General features: G+C 35.9%; 1 protein-coding gene across 2 annotated transcripts in view; it reads right to left on the bottom strand.

The window, feature by feature from the left end:
* Positions 1-17,828, bottom strand: part of DIP-lambda (Dpr-interacting protein lambda) — a 160,913-nt gene that overhangs the window by 17,069 nt on the left and 126,016 nt on the right. For both annotated transcript variants that reach the window (XM_087405113.1, XM_011066701.2), the window contains exons 3-4: positions 15,708-15,810; positions 533-648 (exon numbers count right to left, since the gene is read on the bottom strand). In XM_087405113.1, the coding sequence (XP_087261239.1) occupies positions 533-648; positions 15,708-15,762 (171 nt within the window). In that variant the 5' untranslated portion in view covers positions 15,763-15,810. The remainder of the gene's footprint in view (positions 1-532; positions 649-15,707; positions 15,811-17,828) is intronic.

Raw genomic sequence — 17,828 nt, 5'->3', positions numbered from 1 at the left:
AAATGTATAAAATTAATTTTGCAGCTAAATTTGAAATGTCTATTAAAATGAACAATAAAGGATGATTGAGAAGAAATAAAAATATAAAATTTTATTAAATTAAATGTATAAAGTCTAAAATTAGTTCACGACGTAGCAGACGCTCGCATTTGCAGTAGTTATAGACGGATATAGTCAGACTCACGGAAGAAACGAGTTCTAAAAGTAAAACTAAAAGCAAAACGAAAACGTGCAAATTTAAATTGACAGATCTAATTTTCTATAAAATTATGAGCTTTCACAGAAACATATATTTAATGTATTACATTCATATATACTATATGTTTATTATATTATAATTTAAAAAGAGACAGAAATTTTTGAAAGACGCTGCTACATTTCTTGACATATAAATCTCGATGTACGTTTTATAATAGATGTATTCATTGTACGCTCTTTTCTAATACTTAGTGGCATACTACGGGTGACAATTTTTTTTAATGCTTTTTACGATAAAACACGAAGAAGGATTGTTTAGAAAAAAACATCGTACCTTGTAAGACTGCAGATGATTAACGACGCAGGTGAAGAAGACGTCACGACCTTGGATCACCGTGTGATTTTCTAAAGGAGCTAAAAACTCGGGCAAAACTTCGGGGGTGATTTGGCCTGAAACAATACAACGTGACATTCAATTATTTTATATTAATTACTTTATGTCCCTTTCTCTCTCTCGATTGCACGAATATATTAATAATGGAAGATAAACACACACATCGGGGGAACATAATAAATATAATAAAAATTATTTTCTATAGACAATACAATAAAAGCTTTCGTGTTTTTGGTAGAAAAAGAAATTGAAGAACAAGTATCATAATAACATATTTAGACGACAATGCCACATGCACAGACAATAGCAGAATATTAAAAAATGTATTAAATTTACCATCAATTTATGAATTTCAATCTTTCATCATCGATAAATGACAAGCAAAACAACGCATTTTTGTAACGCGTTATGTGTCGCGCTCAGCCCTTTCCAATCTCACCGGATATCACGACGATGTGATCGTGTCGCGCGCGTCGCGCTTGGAAAAATACGATGCGCTGCGAATGTTCGAAAAAAGGGAACGAAAGAATGAATGCGCTTGGCATCGTCGACGAGCAGTGTCTCGCGGAATGCACAGCCGCGATTCGCCACCGTAGAAGTGCATGCATGAGCGAACAGCATGCTGTCGATTAGATATTCAAGACGGGGGTCGAGGATGGGTATAACATCTCTCTCGGTCTTTCACCTCCGCGCCCTTCAGTCGGCCTGGAAGAGTAGAAAGCCACCCATATTCTCGTATCGAATTCTTGCATGCGTTCATGCAAGAAGGGCGATAAATGGAAAAATTCTTGAATCTCGCAGTCGTAATCCGAACACCGGCGCGGCCGTCTTCCCCGGGGTTTTTCATGGGGGTGGTTTTACGATTACCATGCATTGGCCGATCTACCCTAGCCGTGCTCGCGCACTTTGCCCCCCTTCAATCTTTTCCCTCATTTCTCTGCGCTTTCGTTCCGCTCTCTTTCCCGCTCGACCCTTGCCGACCTTTTTATTAACTACTTAAATTTAATTTTCGCTTCATTGGAAAAAAAGCTGCAAAACTCCTCTGGAAAATGTTGTAGATTTATCAGAAGTAATAGTCTCTGGTGAAGAAATAATAGTCACTGTTAGATAAAATATATTTTAATTCAAACAATCGTATAATGATTTATACTTATAGTTATGAGTTATAGTTACAACTATTGTTATACTGTCATTTTTTATTTATACAATTTTGTTCCAAGATATCTTTTCTTGCTTTTCTTTGTGATGTTTTAATTAAATTGCTCGTCTTCTTTCGTATGACGTATAATATTCAGATATTTTAATTCCAAAATACGAAATAATGGAAAATTTCATTAAGGGAAAGTAGATCTTCTGAAGGGTTCAAAGCATTTGTAGCGCAACTGCATTTCTACTCTATTTTCCTCTAGTCTCTTATTCTTCTTTTCTCTCTAATGAAAGGACTCTAATTTTACGTTTAATTTTTCATAAAAGTAAGTTCTTATAAGCGGCAAAACGTATGCGTAACGTTCGTTCGCACGTATGAGCACAAGAGAGTGAGTGAGTGAGTAAGTGAGAGAGAGAGAGAGAGAGAGAGAGAGAGAGAGAGAGAGAGAAAGCGAAAGAAAGAAGAACAAAAAGACATAACGCAAGTATAGCCTGCCGCGCTTTTATTGCGCTGGAATTTCATTCCGGGTCTAATTGTAATCAGCGAGGTGTAATTCTAGCAATTTGTCGTAGGGATATCTAATTAATTAGGTCCTTTCGCGACCGGACAGGACGAGTACTACACAAACGTATACGCTCGCGGTCTACCATCTCCTCGTTAATTACACCGTGCGCAGGATGGAATTTTTCATCGGAATTATCACGCACCATCCGCCCAGGAAATTAAGATCGCCGCGATGTTCACGGCTGCACTACGCCGGAACCAACTTCGTTTTCCTTCTCGTTTTAGACATCGTTCTGTTTACGCTAACGTGAGGTTAAATCATGCCGCTGGGCATCTTCGTGCAAAAATACATAGTCTCGGTTTGATATTACACTGGCAGACATAAAGTTCTTTTATCAGGTACATTCATTAGTCTAGTCAACATTTGTTTATCATATCGAAATATAACAATAATTAATTATACTCACTGAAAGAATGATTTTGCTAAAGTATCTAAAAAATTAACTAAATATAGATTTAAAAATAATTTTATTAGAATATAAAAATAATTGTGTAGAATGTTTAAGTGTTGATTACGATGTTGCAAAATGTTTTACAAGTCTAACAATTTATTTGAATGTCTAATATATAATAGTTATTTTTATGGTTCGAACAAAATTATATTCATATTCTCTATAATTAAATTTTTAGATACTCAGTAAAAGTTCTTTCCATATTGATATTTATTACACAATTTGTTTCCCATGTTTTAATTCCTACTCCAAAAATTCCGTACTCGACTGAGAGTTCGCCATTTAATAAAGACCCTTTCCCAAAGCATGTAATAGGTATAATACACAGACAAGACACACACACAAGACACACATAAGCACATTTTTCATTTGATGGTTAATTCAGTTAGACTTAATTTAATATTTTATTCAATTATTTATGAGCATTATCTATGAAGCCTATTGAACGAAACATAAAGTTAAATTTAACCACAAGTTAATTAAAAAATCGGACACATTATCACCAATAATTAATTATAATAAATTATATCAAATTATTATCAATGCGTGGTAACCGTCCTTATAAAATTGGCATTTAATTGGGGACGCCTTGGCAACGTTAATTAGTCCATGTGTAATATAATAATACATAGGAATGAATTAATATGTAGATTAATTATATATGATTATAAATCATAGAGCTCTTTAAATTATTTTTGACGTGTATATACAATAGAATAGAAAAGAAATAAAATAAATAAACGAAGTTTGTAAGTCCGTCTTTTAACATCGATTCTTCTACAACGGCAAGAGCTAATAAGATCGTCAGATGTTCTTGCCGCTCGCAATAAGCGCTCGCGAGCGTTAATAAAATAGTTATGCAGCATCTGAAGGCGACCCTTCACGAGCGGTATTAAAAGCGATTATAAAAGTCACAGGGCATCGTCCTCGCCCTCGGTCTAATTCAAGAGACGGAACGGGATCCTCGAGAGCCGTCGGACGGCTCCAGCGATAGACTTGGGATGAGCAGTATCCGGTGATACCTCGCTTTATCCTGGAGAAACGACGGTAAGCCACCCACACAATGGCGACCGCGAAGCCGTCCACCGATTCAAAGAGTTTGGATTTCGCTGGCCTTTCTCCTCTGCGGCCTGAGAGAAATCCCATATCGTTGAAATCGCGAATCTAAAATGTGCTCTCTGGCCGAACGATTCTCTCGTTCATGCGAGATAGCGAAATGTTCCCCGGAACAAAATGATCGTCAGCAATGGAAAGTGCGATATGAAAATCTTCCTATCGCTGTTTTACACACATATCTTTAAGCACTTTTCGTAATCGGAATGCATAGATCTGTTCAACGGTGAGATCTGAAAATGCGTCAGAAAACGTGACCACGATTTTATATAAAAAAAAGGTGTCGCTTTTGATGTTAAACTAGTTTACTTAAAAAACGCATTTGAGATCTCATCATTTTATAGGACTATTATAGGATTTTTCTGTATATAAAAGTCTTAAAGGAATCAATTTTCAAGTAAAAAGCTTATTTAATTGGAGATTCAAAATACATAAAAAAACCTGTTTATAATCTTTAGTGGTTTTGTGAGAAAATGACATATAGAAGTCGCAGAAAAGTAATTTTATTAAAAGGTATAAATATCTAATTTAAAAAATGTTTTCTTTTGTGCAAAGATCTTATGATTTCTCAATCATTTACGCAACCATAAATGATGGTTTATAAAACGCTTCACTATTTATTATACTAAGAGAAAAATACACTAATTCATTTTTATAAATATTTATTTAAATAGTACTGCGACTAAATATTTATTAAATGTAAACATATATTCCTTTTTGATACAAGAATAACACACACACACACACATTTGATGATTTCACTTTATAAGATATCGACAAACGAGAAGAATTAAGAGTAGTATGACTTTACGCAAAAAAGATAACGCTTAGGAAAATGTCAAATTGGCATAATTATAAGACATTTTACGCAACTGTAGACGATGGGTTCATGAAACACCGCTTCGCTGTTTGCTAAGAAAATGAGTTATCAAAAGGGATGAGAAGCACTTTTGGAGATTCCATTTCATGTGATATTCTGCAAATGAGGACGATAGGGAGCAGCAAGAAGCGCGACACGCTCGAATGCGTATGCTAATAGGCAGACGTGCTCCGGGCAAAAGCGACTATTAGCGTGGGTAGCGACAATGAGCCGATGTCATCAAAGAAACATTTGCACCCGTCACAGCGAAATTATTTCGATACGCAACTCGTGCGCAAGCAGGTACGAATCATCAATTAAAAGCCGCGAGAATTGACGAACAACGTCTGTTTCTCGAAAAATTAACTTTAGGTTTCGCAATATTAAGTCTCCTTCAGTTTTAAATCGAACGTGGACTTTTCTTTTGCAAGAATTTAACTGTAAGCTGACTAAAATGTTTCCAGTTTCAACATTTAACTTTTAACTTTTAAGTCTTGATTATGTTCTGCACATTTTATACCACGAGTTACCTATTTAAGTTCTTTTCCTTTTTCTTTTTCTTTTCTTTTGTTCGTTATATTCTATCCCCTTGAGATCAAATTATCATCTTTTTTCTACAAGTAAACATAGTAGAAGTTTGTTGGTGCCTATTATCTTTTTCGTTCTCTTCTTTATGTTTTTAATAATTACACGACTTACAGGAATCAAATATTGCGCATACGCAATAAAGTTATTATTATATTAACTTCATGACATTTAAATTTCTCATGAAATATATTTATACAAGATCAATGGAAGAATTAAGTTTTCTACTATATATACACTTCAATTATCGATGCCGCAATACTGGAACAACCTTTACTCTTCTTAATTCGATCTCGAGTATCTATGGCTAAAACTCGTGGTGAATCTGGAACGCCCCGTGTATAATGTAATTGAACAAAAGTTCTGTTTTAATTAAAAAGAGTAGGGGTAGCTAGATAGCCGACCGAAAGGACAATCGAGAACAGGCGGAGATAGCGACTGTTAAGGGCGGGGGAGGAAGACAGCGGAATTACTCCGTATTTCCGCGAGGATTAAACGTTTGGCCTTTTTGTTTTTGTTCAAATGTTCCGGATTTTCAGATCGCGGCAGCCTGGAGAGCTAACTCGAAAAATTCCACGGATTCTTGCACGGCAAGCAGAAGGGCGCTTGCAAGTTCGTCCAACGTGCGCGCGTGTTCTCCATCGGAGAGTATTGCATAAGACAAAGTGCACAAAGGGGGGAGGGAGAGGGAGAGGGAGAGGGAGAGGAATGGAAGCTACATCACGTGTCGCGCGCAGACGACGACGGAATCTTTACGGCAAACATAGAACGCCGAAGGGATTACGCGAAAGAGTTTCGTTAAAAAGTTCCGGTAACGAAGGATTTACAACCGTGCGAGACAGAGGTGGCGTAAAAACGCCACCGGGACGCTCGAAGGGGGAGAAGAAGCTGAAACATGGCGAAGTCCACGTTTAAATGGAATGAGATCGCACGTGACCCTGCGTAAATTCGGGGATACCGTCGTGTAGCGCAAAGTAATTTAAAATGGGAATTATAAACCAACCTCAGGTCGCGCAGTTTCTCTGCCTATTGCGATACGTAGAAAATTTTCCATTATATTATATTTCATATTCGAGCAAGCACATATATAGTTTTTCATAATAAAAAAAGTTATAAAAGATTAATATTTATTGGCTTGTCTATCTAAAATTAGTTTGACATATAAAAGATGATAAAAATCGATTTCACATTACTCAAGTGAATCAAGATGGTTCATAAGTGGAAGGAACAAAGACAGTTTCACACATACAGACGAATGTACTTAAGCATACGACGCAAGAGGATTCTCTCGATGAACGAAAGAGGCAAGACCCTCTCTTCGGGGATACTTATCAGATCGGAGCACGCGCCTATTGATTTTGGCTTAAACGGGAAATCCGGTAGATAGAAGTTAAGAGAGAGCCGAGTCTAAAGAAAGAGTAAGGTGCACTCCCGCGGTAATGTCAGTGAGTTTCTCTCGTGCCACTTATCACTGTACGTTACCATATCGCTGTAAAAAAGGGAGCGTACGTAATTGCGCAATTAAGAACGTGATTACCGAACGCTCGACGAAAATACGCCGCAGATGAGTATGGAGAAAAAAGATAAAAAGCTGCCTCTCCAAGGGTTCTGATAGTAAATGAAGATATAGATTGAAATAGGAGTTTGAAATACACGCAGCGAAATCATGAAAAAAGATAAAGAAATAAAATAGATAGTAGTGTGGCAGCGATATAATTCGTAATTAAATATTAATAAATTATATTTTGTAATATAAAAGATATGCGACTCTCCTCAGTGACTCACCTCGTTATCATTTTCAAAAAATTTAATCCGTCGCTAATCGCTCATTATCGATTCTTAATGGCGAAAAGTCGTCTTAAAACTTCCTCGAAATATTCCTGTAAATGTTTCTATTTCCACTTTTAGGACAGATTTCGTTCCTGCCGGCGTTTTTTTTCACCGTATCACCGAGAGGCCCCGAGCAATTCCGCTTGCCAGGATACGTCCGCTATTTCCGCTCCTTTGGTCTGAGAGAGATAGCAGCGACGCGGGATCTCCGCCGAACGAAGAAAAATAAAAAAAAAGTCGGTTATACGCGCCTCCGGTGTACCATGGGGATTGTCTCGTTAGCATAATCTGTGGGAAACGCGGGCACGGCTCTCCTCTCCGATAGTTTCCTCTCCAATCCACGTTTATACTTGTATTCTCTTTTCCTCCGTTTACGTCCAGTTCCTCGTCGTTATTTTTCTCAATACGTCTCCAGGAAAATACAATACTTGCCAGCATGTTTGCATTTAAAGATACTAAACCGTGTTCCAATTCCATTAGCCCAGGGTCCGGTCTTTATAGCTTCTTATAGAAAGAGATATTATTAATTGGATGATTTTTATATTAAGTCCATACATTTTTTTTTAAATCTCCGATATTAATTTTATATGCAGGTTTATCGACAAAAATCATTTAAAACTGATTACTTTTGAAAATTTACAATAGAAATCATTAATTATTGCAAGATCGTTATTGATAATCGTACAATTTTTATTTTATTTGTGCAACAAAATACGAAATATATAATTATAATATACTCTGTTTAGTGAGTTTATTATTTGCGCTGCTATACTTTTAATTAATCCATAATAAAAATTCTGTTTCATACACAGTCTCACATAATTTTGATAGCAATTTTATTCTGCATCCATGTATTCTCGTTCACTGAGCCAATTACGTTAGCCGAACTTTTTTCCGCTGGCTTCAATAAATTCCATTTTACTCTTTCTCCATTAAACATATCCATTAGCTTCTTCATATCTCGTCATCACTAATTTCGCACAAAAAAATTTCACGTTTCCTATTTCGTGTCCTCTCATACCTTCGTATTCGCGCGATACATTATTTCATATTTCCGGGTAATATTCATTATCTGGTATTATGATAGACGCGATTTCGCAATCTCGTGAAAAAGATTTCGAAGTACGGTCGGTTAACTCCGTTATTCTCTTCGCGAAAGAGGCTCGGTGACGAGTCGCGCGCCGCGCCGTTGAAGAAAAGAATAAATTTCTCACGTTGCGGCGGAGAAACGCATTTGCTTAAACGTATTCGGACACTCGTTTATTTGGTCACGCATCCTTCAACGGCTATCTCTCCAACGTTCCCCGTCCTGAATGCCAAATGAACTCCTCGTGTACCGCCTTCGGGCGAAGAAGCGAATTTCGCCGTCGCGAACGCGCGCTGCCAGTACCAGAAGGAGGAAAAACTTTTCCATTCCCCATAATACCATGCCACGCGTGCGATGTACTTTCGATGCTGCGCTTCGCTTAAAGTCGTAAAAGCGATATAAAGCTTTCTCTCGAGTGACTAACTTCTTCATTTCGCTTTTTATACTCCGGTATACATGCGTCCCGCCTGTAGACGCCTCGAGCGAATCTTGAGAACATGTTACGCTTTATTTAAAATCAATTCCACGCAAAAAAATATTTGCTACAGCAAGAATTATAGCTGTTTTTTGTATCTAATAGAAAATTATGTATCATACGCATAGAATTTATAGCACAAATATAAATTCTATCTCTGTCATCTATATGATTAGGTACAATACATATCCAATATCACGGTACTTGCTAGAAATTTATCTATTTTAGCTATTTTTCGTATTTACATAATTTTCACTGTAACTGCACTTTTTTGAGTGTACGTAGATTACTTATCGCTCACTTCTTCGCTGAGAGAAAGGATTTTGTTAATTTAACAAGCTATCAGTACCTTTAACAAGTAATTGATAAATATTATATGTAACAACAAATTTTGTTTGTTGATTGCTGCTAGTCTGCTAATACATACACACATCAATCAATTATTAGTAACAGAAGCGAACTACTTATATAAAATTTAACTTATCTTTTGGATAGACTTTGGATAGTCTCGTTTATATAGAAATCGTGGAGTCTTAAGTCGTAGGAAACTGACTAAGCACAGCAATACAAAAATATAGGAAAAATACTTGACTAGAATTGGTCAATTTCTTATGATTTGAGACCCTGCAACCATCTACGATTTTATTGCATATATGAGTCTCTTATTTGCTAGCAATACTATTGATTATTTGTCACATTAATTTGCAATCATAACAAATCGATCGTTTTTTTAAACAAATATCACATTTGTTTTCCCTTGATTTGTTCCTACGACAAAATTATTTCTCTCAGTGTTTATTCTTCACAAAAATCAAGTATAGATATTCAGGGTACATATTACAAAATTATTCGGAATGAATTTCGATCGGAATTATTCAATTATTCCCTACATCTATTGTGTTTTCTAAGGAAAACAAGATAACTCTGATTAGAAATTCCATTCCAACTTGCTCCATGATAAGTGCTCTGACTACGATACTTCGTCGTATCGTATAATCCTAGAGTTTTTCTGCTATTTTTCTCTTTCTCTTTCCAAAAATCGTATTATCACGATTTTCGTATTGACGCGACACTCATCCGCGATTAATTTAATTACGGCGCATTGCTCGCGGACATGCGAATAATTACGGGGAAAAATATAAGCGCGTGTATAATTCGCGACAGAGCGAAATATCAGTAACATATTCGACGCGTTTCAAATGGTTTCACCCATTAAAATCTTCCGACAGATGTGTGAACGCGAATAATGCAGCTCTGTGACGCGAACGTCGATACATCCTCTGCGAAGAATTCGAATCCGCACACACAGATTGCCATCAAGATGTTCCAGAACCTTCTAGCTTCATTTTACTGATAATCCTTTGCTCAACGTAGAATAAATTTTTCTCGGAGAAAAAAATGTGGAAAAAAATAATCGTCGTAAGAGATTAAACATTAAGAATATTTTACAGGAAAATCTCGTGCAATTAAATCATAAGAACTTATATATTATCCTTTTCAATTCAAAATAAACTTTTCTCTTTTTCAGAAAAGTCTTTTATGTAATGTGAAATATTGAGCAACTGAAGGAAAGAGAAGAAAATATAAGTTAGTTAACTAAAGACTGACCGAGAATTGGTTCGGAAACTCTCTTAAGTTTGACAATGATATTAATAATATATAATACAGGCCTTGTTAAGTTTGACAACGCGATATGTCGCTATCATGCGATGCTGCTGGTCAATACGAGCGAAAATTATTAATTCTCCAATAGAATTTGAATATATCCATTTGCATTAGTCAACGGTGGAGTTACGGCGGCATTCAATGAGCAATTGTCATGACATTTTCGATTATTCCTGTGCCGGCCGGCGTCGGATAGTCCAAAACGAACTTTGTCCATATCGTGCTGTGCCAGTTACGTCCACCTTGCTTGACGGATTACGCGGATTACATGCGTCCCGTGCAAACTTCAACGATAACACTTGATAATATCGCGATGTAACATTGAAAACATATTCTTAGTGTGTTTGTCCCGCTTTTGAACGCTCTCGCGAGGAGAGAGAGAGAATGAAATTTCATATAATCTCCGATAAACATAAATATCCGATATATTGACATAAAAATTAATTCGATGATGAACGTTTAATGAAAATGTGCATCTTTATATCTCTCTCTCTCTCTCTCTCTCTCCAGTTTCTCCCTCTCATAAATTATGTCCCTTTGTATACCCGAAAATCGCAAGCTTGGTATAACGAATGGGTTAAGCTTCCGTAATGAAAACGCTCGATGTTTACACACGTAACTTATCGTACTGCTATTTTATGAGAATTACGTATCTCGCGATATTTAATTATAAACAACGTATGGATATCCAATATATGTATCATCGATAAATCCTTCAAATTTAAAGCGCCTTCAAATTGCAAGCGCAACCTATCTTTCGTTGAATTTTTAATAAAAGAAAAGTTGACTGCAAATCTGTCAAACAATCAGAACATTAAAATATTTCCTGAGAAACTCAGCATTGAAAAACACAATTTATATCCTTTTTAATCATTTATATATATATATATATATACTTATTTTTTATCATAAGCAAATATTAAATTAATGATAATATCATATAAATATAATATAAATATAATTTTACTGAATATAATATTATACAATATTAAATTAAAAATTTAAACCGAAACGTTTAATGTTTTTATTGTAATTCGTAATGCAAGAATAATTAAATATCAGTAACTACATCTTGTGCTGTGGTTCTTTATGCTCTTTCTTTTCATATTTTTGAAATTATAATCACAATCGTTTTTTACGTTTTTTTTTTAAATTTAAACTTTTTTTCATGATTAAATAATTGATTGACGATTGATTCCAGTGAAATAGGATCGAACAATAAGACAATATATTTTTTTTTAGCAACGATGGTTCAGATATGATATATTTGATTTCAATTCAGTTTATTGCATTTCAATACGTATGTACATCCGCATAGAAATCGACGCAGCAACTGACGCGGCGAATGCGCTGATAACGTCGCGAGCAATGACGGACGCCCAAGACTCGTAGGATCCGCCGTGAAGACGAGGATCCTGAAGGTGACTGCCGGCGCGATATTGAAAATGGAAGCTGGCACTCTCTCCCGCGTGTCATCAGCGCCATCGACCACCGATGAAGATGGAGCGAATCGAAGGGGTACCCCACCCCGTGTGACCCGCGAAGGATTCGTCGAAGCCGAAAGCTGATATCAAAGATTTTTGCCAACTCAAGGAGGCAGAAGAAGCTCGTAAATTTCAGGAAACATGTGGTTCGATCATCAACGAAAATACAATCACTTGCGATCTTATGAATAAAAAAATAGTTAATATCGGGTTAACTTATATCGGCCGGAATTGTTTTTATCTGAAAAAAAAAAAAGGATTTCCTTAAAATATTTATTTTTATATCAGTAATTGAAGAAGAAAAAACTTGATATCATTTTACACCAATTGAAGAATGTAATAATCAAAATAACGTTATTAGTGGTACTTTTTATATTTAGTTAGACATATTGAAAGTTCAATTTATCTAATTTATCTAAATTTATCTCTTTTCTTTGTTTGGTGAATTTATGATGAAATAAACTGCAGTTCCTCAGTTAAAATGCAAATTTCGTTCCTGACATATATCGGAAATCTATGAAAAATGCCAAAGAATAATGTGACTGTAGTGCATTGGAATAAGAATAGCCAATGTCACCGCGCAATTTAAAAACGTAACAAAATATTGATTAATACATTCAATTTTTCACTATGGAGCCATAAAATAATATTAATCTTTTTCCATTTTGACTTGAATTTTTATGGATTTGATGTAAAAGTGCGGATAAAAATTTTACTACTCTTTTTTTTTGAACGCAGATTGAACATATCGAAAGAGTATTGCGAGATTAAAGGAGAGGAGGGAAATGCGCATCATAGCTGTAATATTTTTAGTTACACGGAAAAAGAGACAGAAATACTACGGTTACAAGGATTGCAACATTAGGCGAGTGCATTACGTTCGCATTTGTAATTATTATTTATTATATTAATCGCGATTATGCTATCGCGCGACGTATTTTTGCAATAATGCTCAGTGAGATATGCCGTTTATTAGCGTTTCCCAAAGCAAAAAATATAAATAACAAGATAAATCGAGAAAAATTGCGAACTTAATGATGTAACGCAACGTGCGAGAGAATTTTGTGTCAATATTCGCGCAAACAAACATTGGTAACGCTATTTTTTCGCGTTGTAATAAAAAAAAGAAATATATTTTTTTCTCTCGCCGCGACTCGTAGCTTAAACAGACAAGGCTGAAACGCACTCCGCAAAAATCTCGTAAATTTTCTTGATTCAAAGAAGTACTGTAATACTATTTCGTACGGTCTTGCCTTCAACCCTCGGAGAAGGGCTGAACAAAGTATCGGAAGTGAAATAAAGAAAGCGGCGGGGCAATAATAAGACTGCTGGTTAAAAATAAAAAGTACCACCGAAATTAATTACGCTCTCATCTAATCCCTTCGAGCGGCCTCTCTCTTTTACTTCTCAGCAGACAAAAGAATCGACCCTTTAATATTCACAGAATTTTTACCCGTATACACTATTATAATCAACTTAGAAACTCAGTCAAAGAAACGTTGCGATTTCTATCTACGCGATTCTTTTGCTTTAGAAAAATTTGCAGCGATATATCTCATAATAAGTAACATACTGGAAAAGAACAGAAAAGGATTAATTAAACAATTAAAAAAATAACAATAGTGAAAACAATTAAGAGTATTAAGTCTGAAAATTAAAATCTAAAAATTAGTAGAAATACAATTAATTCACTAGTCTCTTCTGGGAAAAGAAGTATTAAATATAAGTCCACTTTTCAAAGTGGAAACGCTTAAAGATGAAGTTATATCTGTTAAAAACGAGTCTTATTCTATTCACAAAACAGAAATTCATTCTGATATTTCACTCGATCTACATTATAGTATAGTTGAAATGCAGATAATTTTATTTATTATAACATTTTTAAGAGTGTAATTACAAAATTCGACTCTTTAGAAGACTTCACAAAACATAAGATTCCATGGCAAAATATTTCTTCTATGAGACAAAATAAGATAAAACACAGGTTTGTATCTACACCACAAATGAGGTGCAAATGAGTTGGTTCGTCACTCTTGCCGACCCTTGACACTAAAATCACGCCGATGGCATTAGAACTGGCTGAAGGTATTATTTTAGTAATTAGTTTCCTATCCTTGTCTTCGATTAGTAAAAACCGTATAGTACTTATTATTTATATCATAGAATATCTGTATTACATTCATATATTATTTTAATATTCTGTATATCTAACAAAAATAATGAAATGATTAGCAGAGCCAAAATAGCACCATCAGCGATTTTAGTATTAAGGGCTAACCGCCAGCTGACGAATCCTCCTTAACGCTTTCCATCGGCGTTTCCGAAAAGCCCGAAGCCTGGTTACTTATTGCGGCTGCGGCTGCATCCGGTTGTAGAGGCGGAGATGCGAGAGGGTGGAAGGTGGGGGGATGGGGAGGTTTGGACGCGGCGTGCCCGAGTAAATCACGGTGGATTTAAGTGGATCCTACAAACTCTCTCGCGCCGGGGCCACCCCTGACGATGTATCGTCCTGGGTAGAGTCGTTGCGGCACCACCGCCACCGCAGCGCGGATATAACCGAGTAAGAGATTCAGAGGCGAGCGAGAACGGCCGGCGAGGCAACATCCGTTGCGTCTTACGGCCGCGGCTTACAACAGAACTTCGTCGACTCGAGAAAAGCTCATAGACAGAGTAACGGATTATTCGTCGAGGGCCTAGGGCCTGACACATAAAAGGGCCTTAGGATAGATTACATGAAGTTTATATACGTAACACATGGAACTCTCTTTTGATTGAGGACAATACATTAGTTTCAAAGCAATCAGAAAAAAATTAACTCCGACATTATATGTTAGAGAAATTATTAATTAAAGAAATATAGATATCGATAAATTTACATTCTTCATCATGTGCTATCTTGAAACAAGGATAATTGAAAATATGAATTAAGCATTTTTAAAACGCCATATGTCAATTTATATAATTTTGAATTATTATAAAAAATAATAATTTTACATGATCGAGAGAGAAAAAACACCAATGAATAGCAATGTAAACTCTTTACTTTCGCTTAAAGGAATGTCTGAAATGTCTGTTATAAATGACAGAAATGTCGATGGTTCAAATAAACATCCTATAAAATATCGCACACGACTCTTTTATATCCGCCATCTAGTCATAACTATCTCCATATTTACATCATATTCCGCAGCAAATATTCGAGCGTTATTTTCGTAACGGTTCAGTACACCCGCTGTCGTCAGAACAAACAATATCGCGGAGGAAAGTTATTGTATGACATCGGGAGAGTTTCTGTGGCTTCCTCATGAAAGTCGGTGCGGTTGAAAGTGACGCCTGCGATCGTCCCTTCGATTCATCCTTTTCCTTGGTCTTTCAATATCATCTTTTTTCTCATCACAACGGTATGACGCAACTCTCTCGTCGTTACGACGGTCCATTTCGTTTCCTTCGTTCGTCTCGGGTCTTTCATCAAATTATGAGAACCGCCGTAGCTCTCCTGTGCTCGGAAATACCGTGACTTCCGGATGATATCGCGAGAAAGTCGGGAATGATGAACGCCACAAGAATGATCAGAATTTTCCGTCCAAGACGAGACGCTGAAATAACTTCTCTCTAGCTTATCTAGAAGCTTATCTAGTTGATTTAATCTTGGGATCTTACTACTTCGATTATCGTCGAATCATAAACATGTATTAAATAATAGCAACAATGTGAACAAAATTATTTTAATTTCTTACGAAGTTAAAAGGATACTTGTGAATTCTCATATTCAAAATTTGCTTCAAAATGTCTCGAACGATCAAAGTGAATTACGAGGACCATGCAAATACAAAGAGGAAGGAAGACTCACTCACATAAGCAAAGTTGCAGGACTGCGGCGAAGAGGGCTGCGAGTTTCCGCGCTGCCATGAGAGTCGACCAGTTTTCTGATGAGTCTTCGGGACACCAGTCGGCGATCTGAAAATGGAGAGAGAAATATTTTTCAATAAATGTGCAGTAATTGTCGATAGTCATCAACGCTAACAAATGAAAAGCTCAACATTCAAATGTATTGAAATAGTTTTCAAGATATGAAATATTTGTCAATATAACTTGAATAAATCGTAATAATAATTGTATACAGCTTCAAGTTTATCTGTGTGCTTATAAGTAAGCACGAGAAATTTATTTCTTATTATCGTATTAATTTGCATCATACGTCGTTTGTATCAATAAGTTGAATCAGTCGGAAGAATAATTATTCACCTCAGCTTCTGATTTATGTGTATGCTTGTAAGTAAACGTGAAAGATTTGTTTCTTGTTCTAATCCCCATCACACATCATTTGTTTCCTGTTTTTTATTTTATTCTTTTCTGACTTGAGAGAGAGAGAGAGAGAGAGAGAGAGAGAGAGAGAGAGAGAGAGAGAGAGAGAGAGAACGTCAATTTTAATTATCGTTCATTTTAACTCTTTCGATACCCTTCGCAAAGGATTGACGAGGGAGAAAAAGGGAGTAGCCATAAGAGGGTTCAACGGAAGCGGAGAGGAAGAGGAAGCGAGAGATCGAAAGTAGCTTCGAAGCAAACTAACCACAACGGGTTCGCCGACTGTAATTAATGACCACCTCGTAGTTATCCTATCACCAATTAAGGGAGTTACGTTGAGAGAGGCGTCCCCTCGTTATTCTAAAGTGGTTAAAGATCACGAAGGCATCGTATGCGTGCATTCGTGCGCGCGATTCGGCTCTCACTAAAGGGCGCATATGAACAATGAAGCGTGAAAAAACCGATTAAACATTAGCAAAGAACACGCAAGGAGCATCCGCTGCAAGATTCTTTCTCGCAATATCAGCTAAAAACTAAAGGGGATAATAAAGAAAATGTTTTCAAAAGAATTTTCTTGAATAGAAAAGGAAGCAAAAGTAGACGTAGGAAAATACAAGAAGAAAGTATCAAAGAATGCTAAATAAATAACAGTTGCATATTTTAAATTTAAATAAAAAAAAAAAAACAAGAATTTAGAAGAAAGAATTTATCTATTTTATTCACAATTGCCCATAAAGTTCACAGTATAAACAACACAAACAGAATAAAGATAAGCTTTCACGAAGTTACAAGTTGTATACAAAGTGAAGTATATTTAATCTTTGTTGTACTTGAAGCTGTTTTCTAAGGTGGACTAATACTATTGGCACAATCCACATTTTCTTTTATCATATTATTGCTTTTTTCAACTTTTCAAACACTATTTTGGAAGTAAACGCCATGAGACGAAAAACTTTAATGTTTCAAACTTTTCCAATTCCCTGATAAAACTTTTTAAAAACTTGTGTATCCAAAAATTCTATGTATATGTATGTATATTGTACATATTGTAAGTCAGAAATGAGAAAATCACGATTACAATAAAATTCAATTGTCTAATGTTAAATCATAGATGTATGTGTACATGTTTATCTATATGTATGTGTGAATTTTTGAATATTGTGATAAAAGATTTGTGATAAAAGAATGGAAAAGAGGGTGGGTCTTCAGGGGGTGTCTTTTGTGGAATTCTTGCGTCAGATAACGCATCATTCTTTCTGCGGCAGCACGCTTTTTCCTCGTCGACGGAACATCCGCCGACTCATTCCACGATGTCGATAAAACCGCGGATGAGGAATTTTTATTCCCTTGCATGTCACGCGATGAAAGAAAGTGTCGACGAGGCCATCGATCCCGCACTGGCCGCACCTGCTTCCAACGCAGATCAATCTGCGATCCACCATCACCTCCGAGATTTACAATTTCTAGGATGCACTAATAGTGCAAGCAGAACGATGTGCGTAAAAAATAGGTGAATCAAGTCTTAACATGGAGAAGCGTCTACTTTTTGCCCGACTATCTCGATTTGCAAACAATAAAATTAATTAAAATAAGAGAAAGAAAGAATGATTTTGCTAAAGTATTTAAAAATTTAGTTAAATGTAAATCTAAAAACAGTTTGGTTATCCGGT

Source organism: Acromyrmex echinatior, chromosome 4 (assembly GCF_024713525.1).
Source record: "Acromyrmex echinatior isolate Ae372 chromosome 4, ASM2471352v2, whole genome shotgun sequence".
Lineage (NCBI taxonomy): Eukaryota > Metazoa > Arthropoda > Insecta > Hymenoptera > Formicidae > Acromyrmex > Acromyrmex echinatior.
The sequence above is the reverse complement of the archived record's forward strand: the minus strand, read 5'-3'. Positions and strand labels throughout refer to the sequence as shown.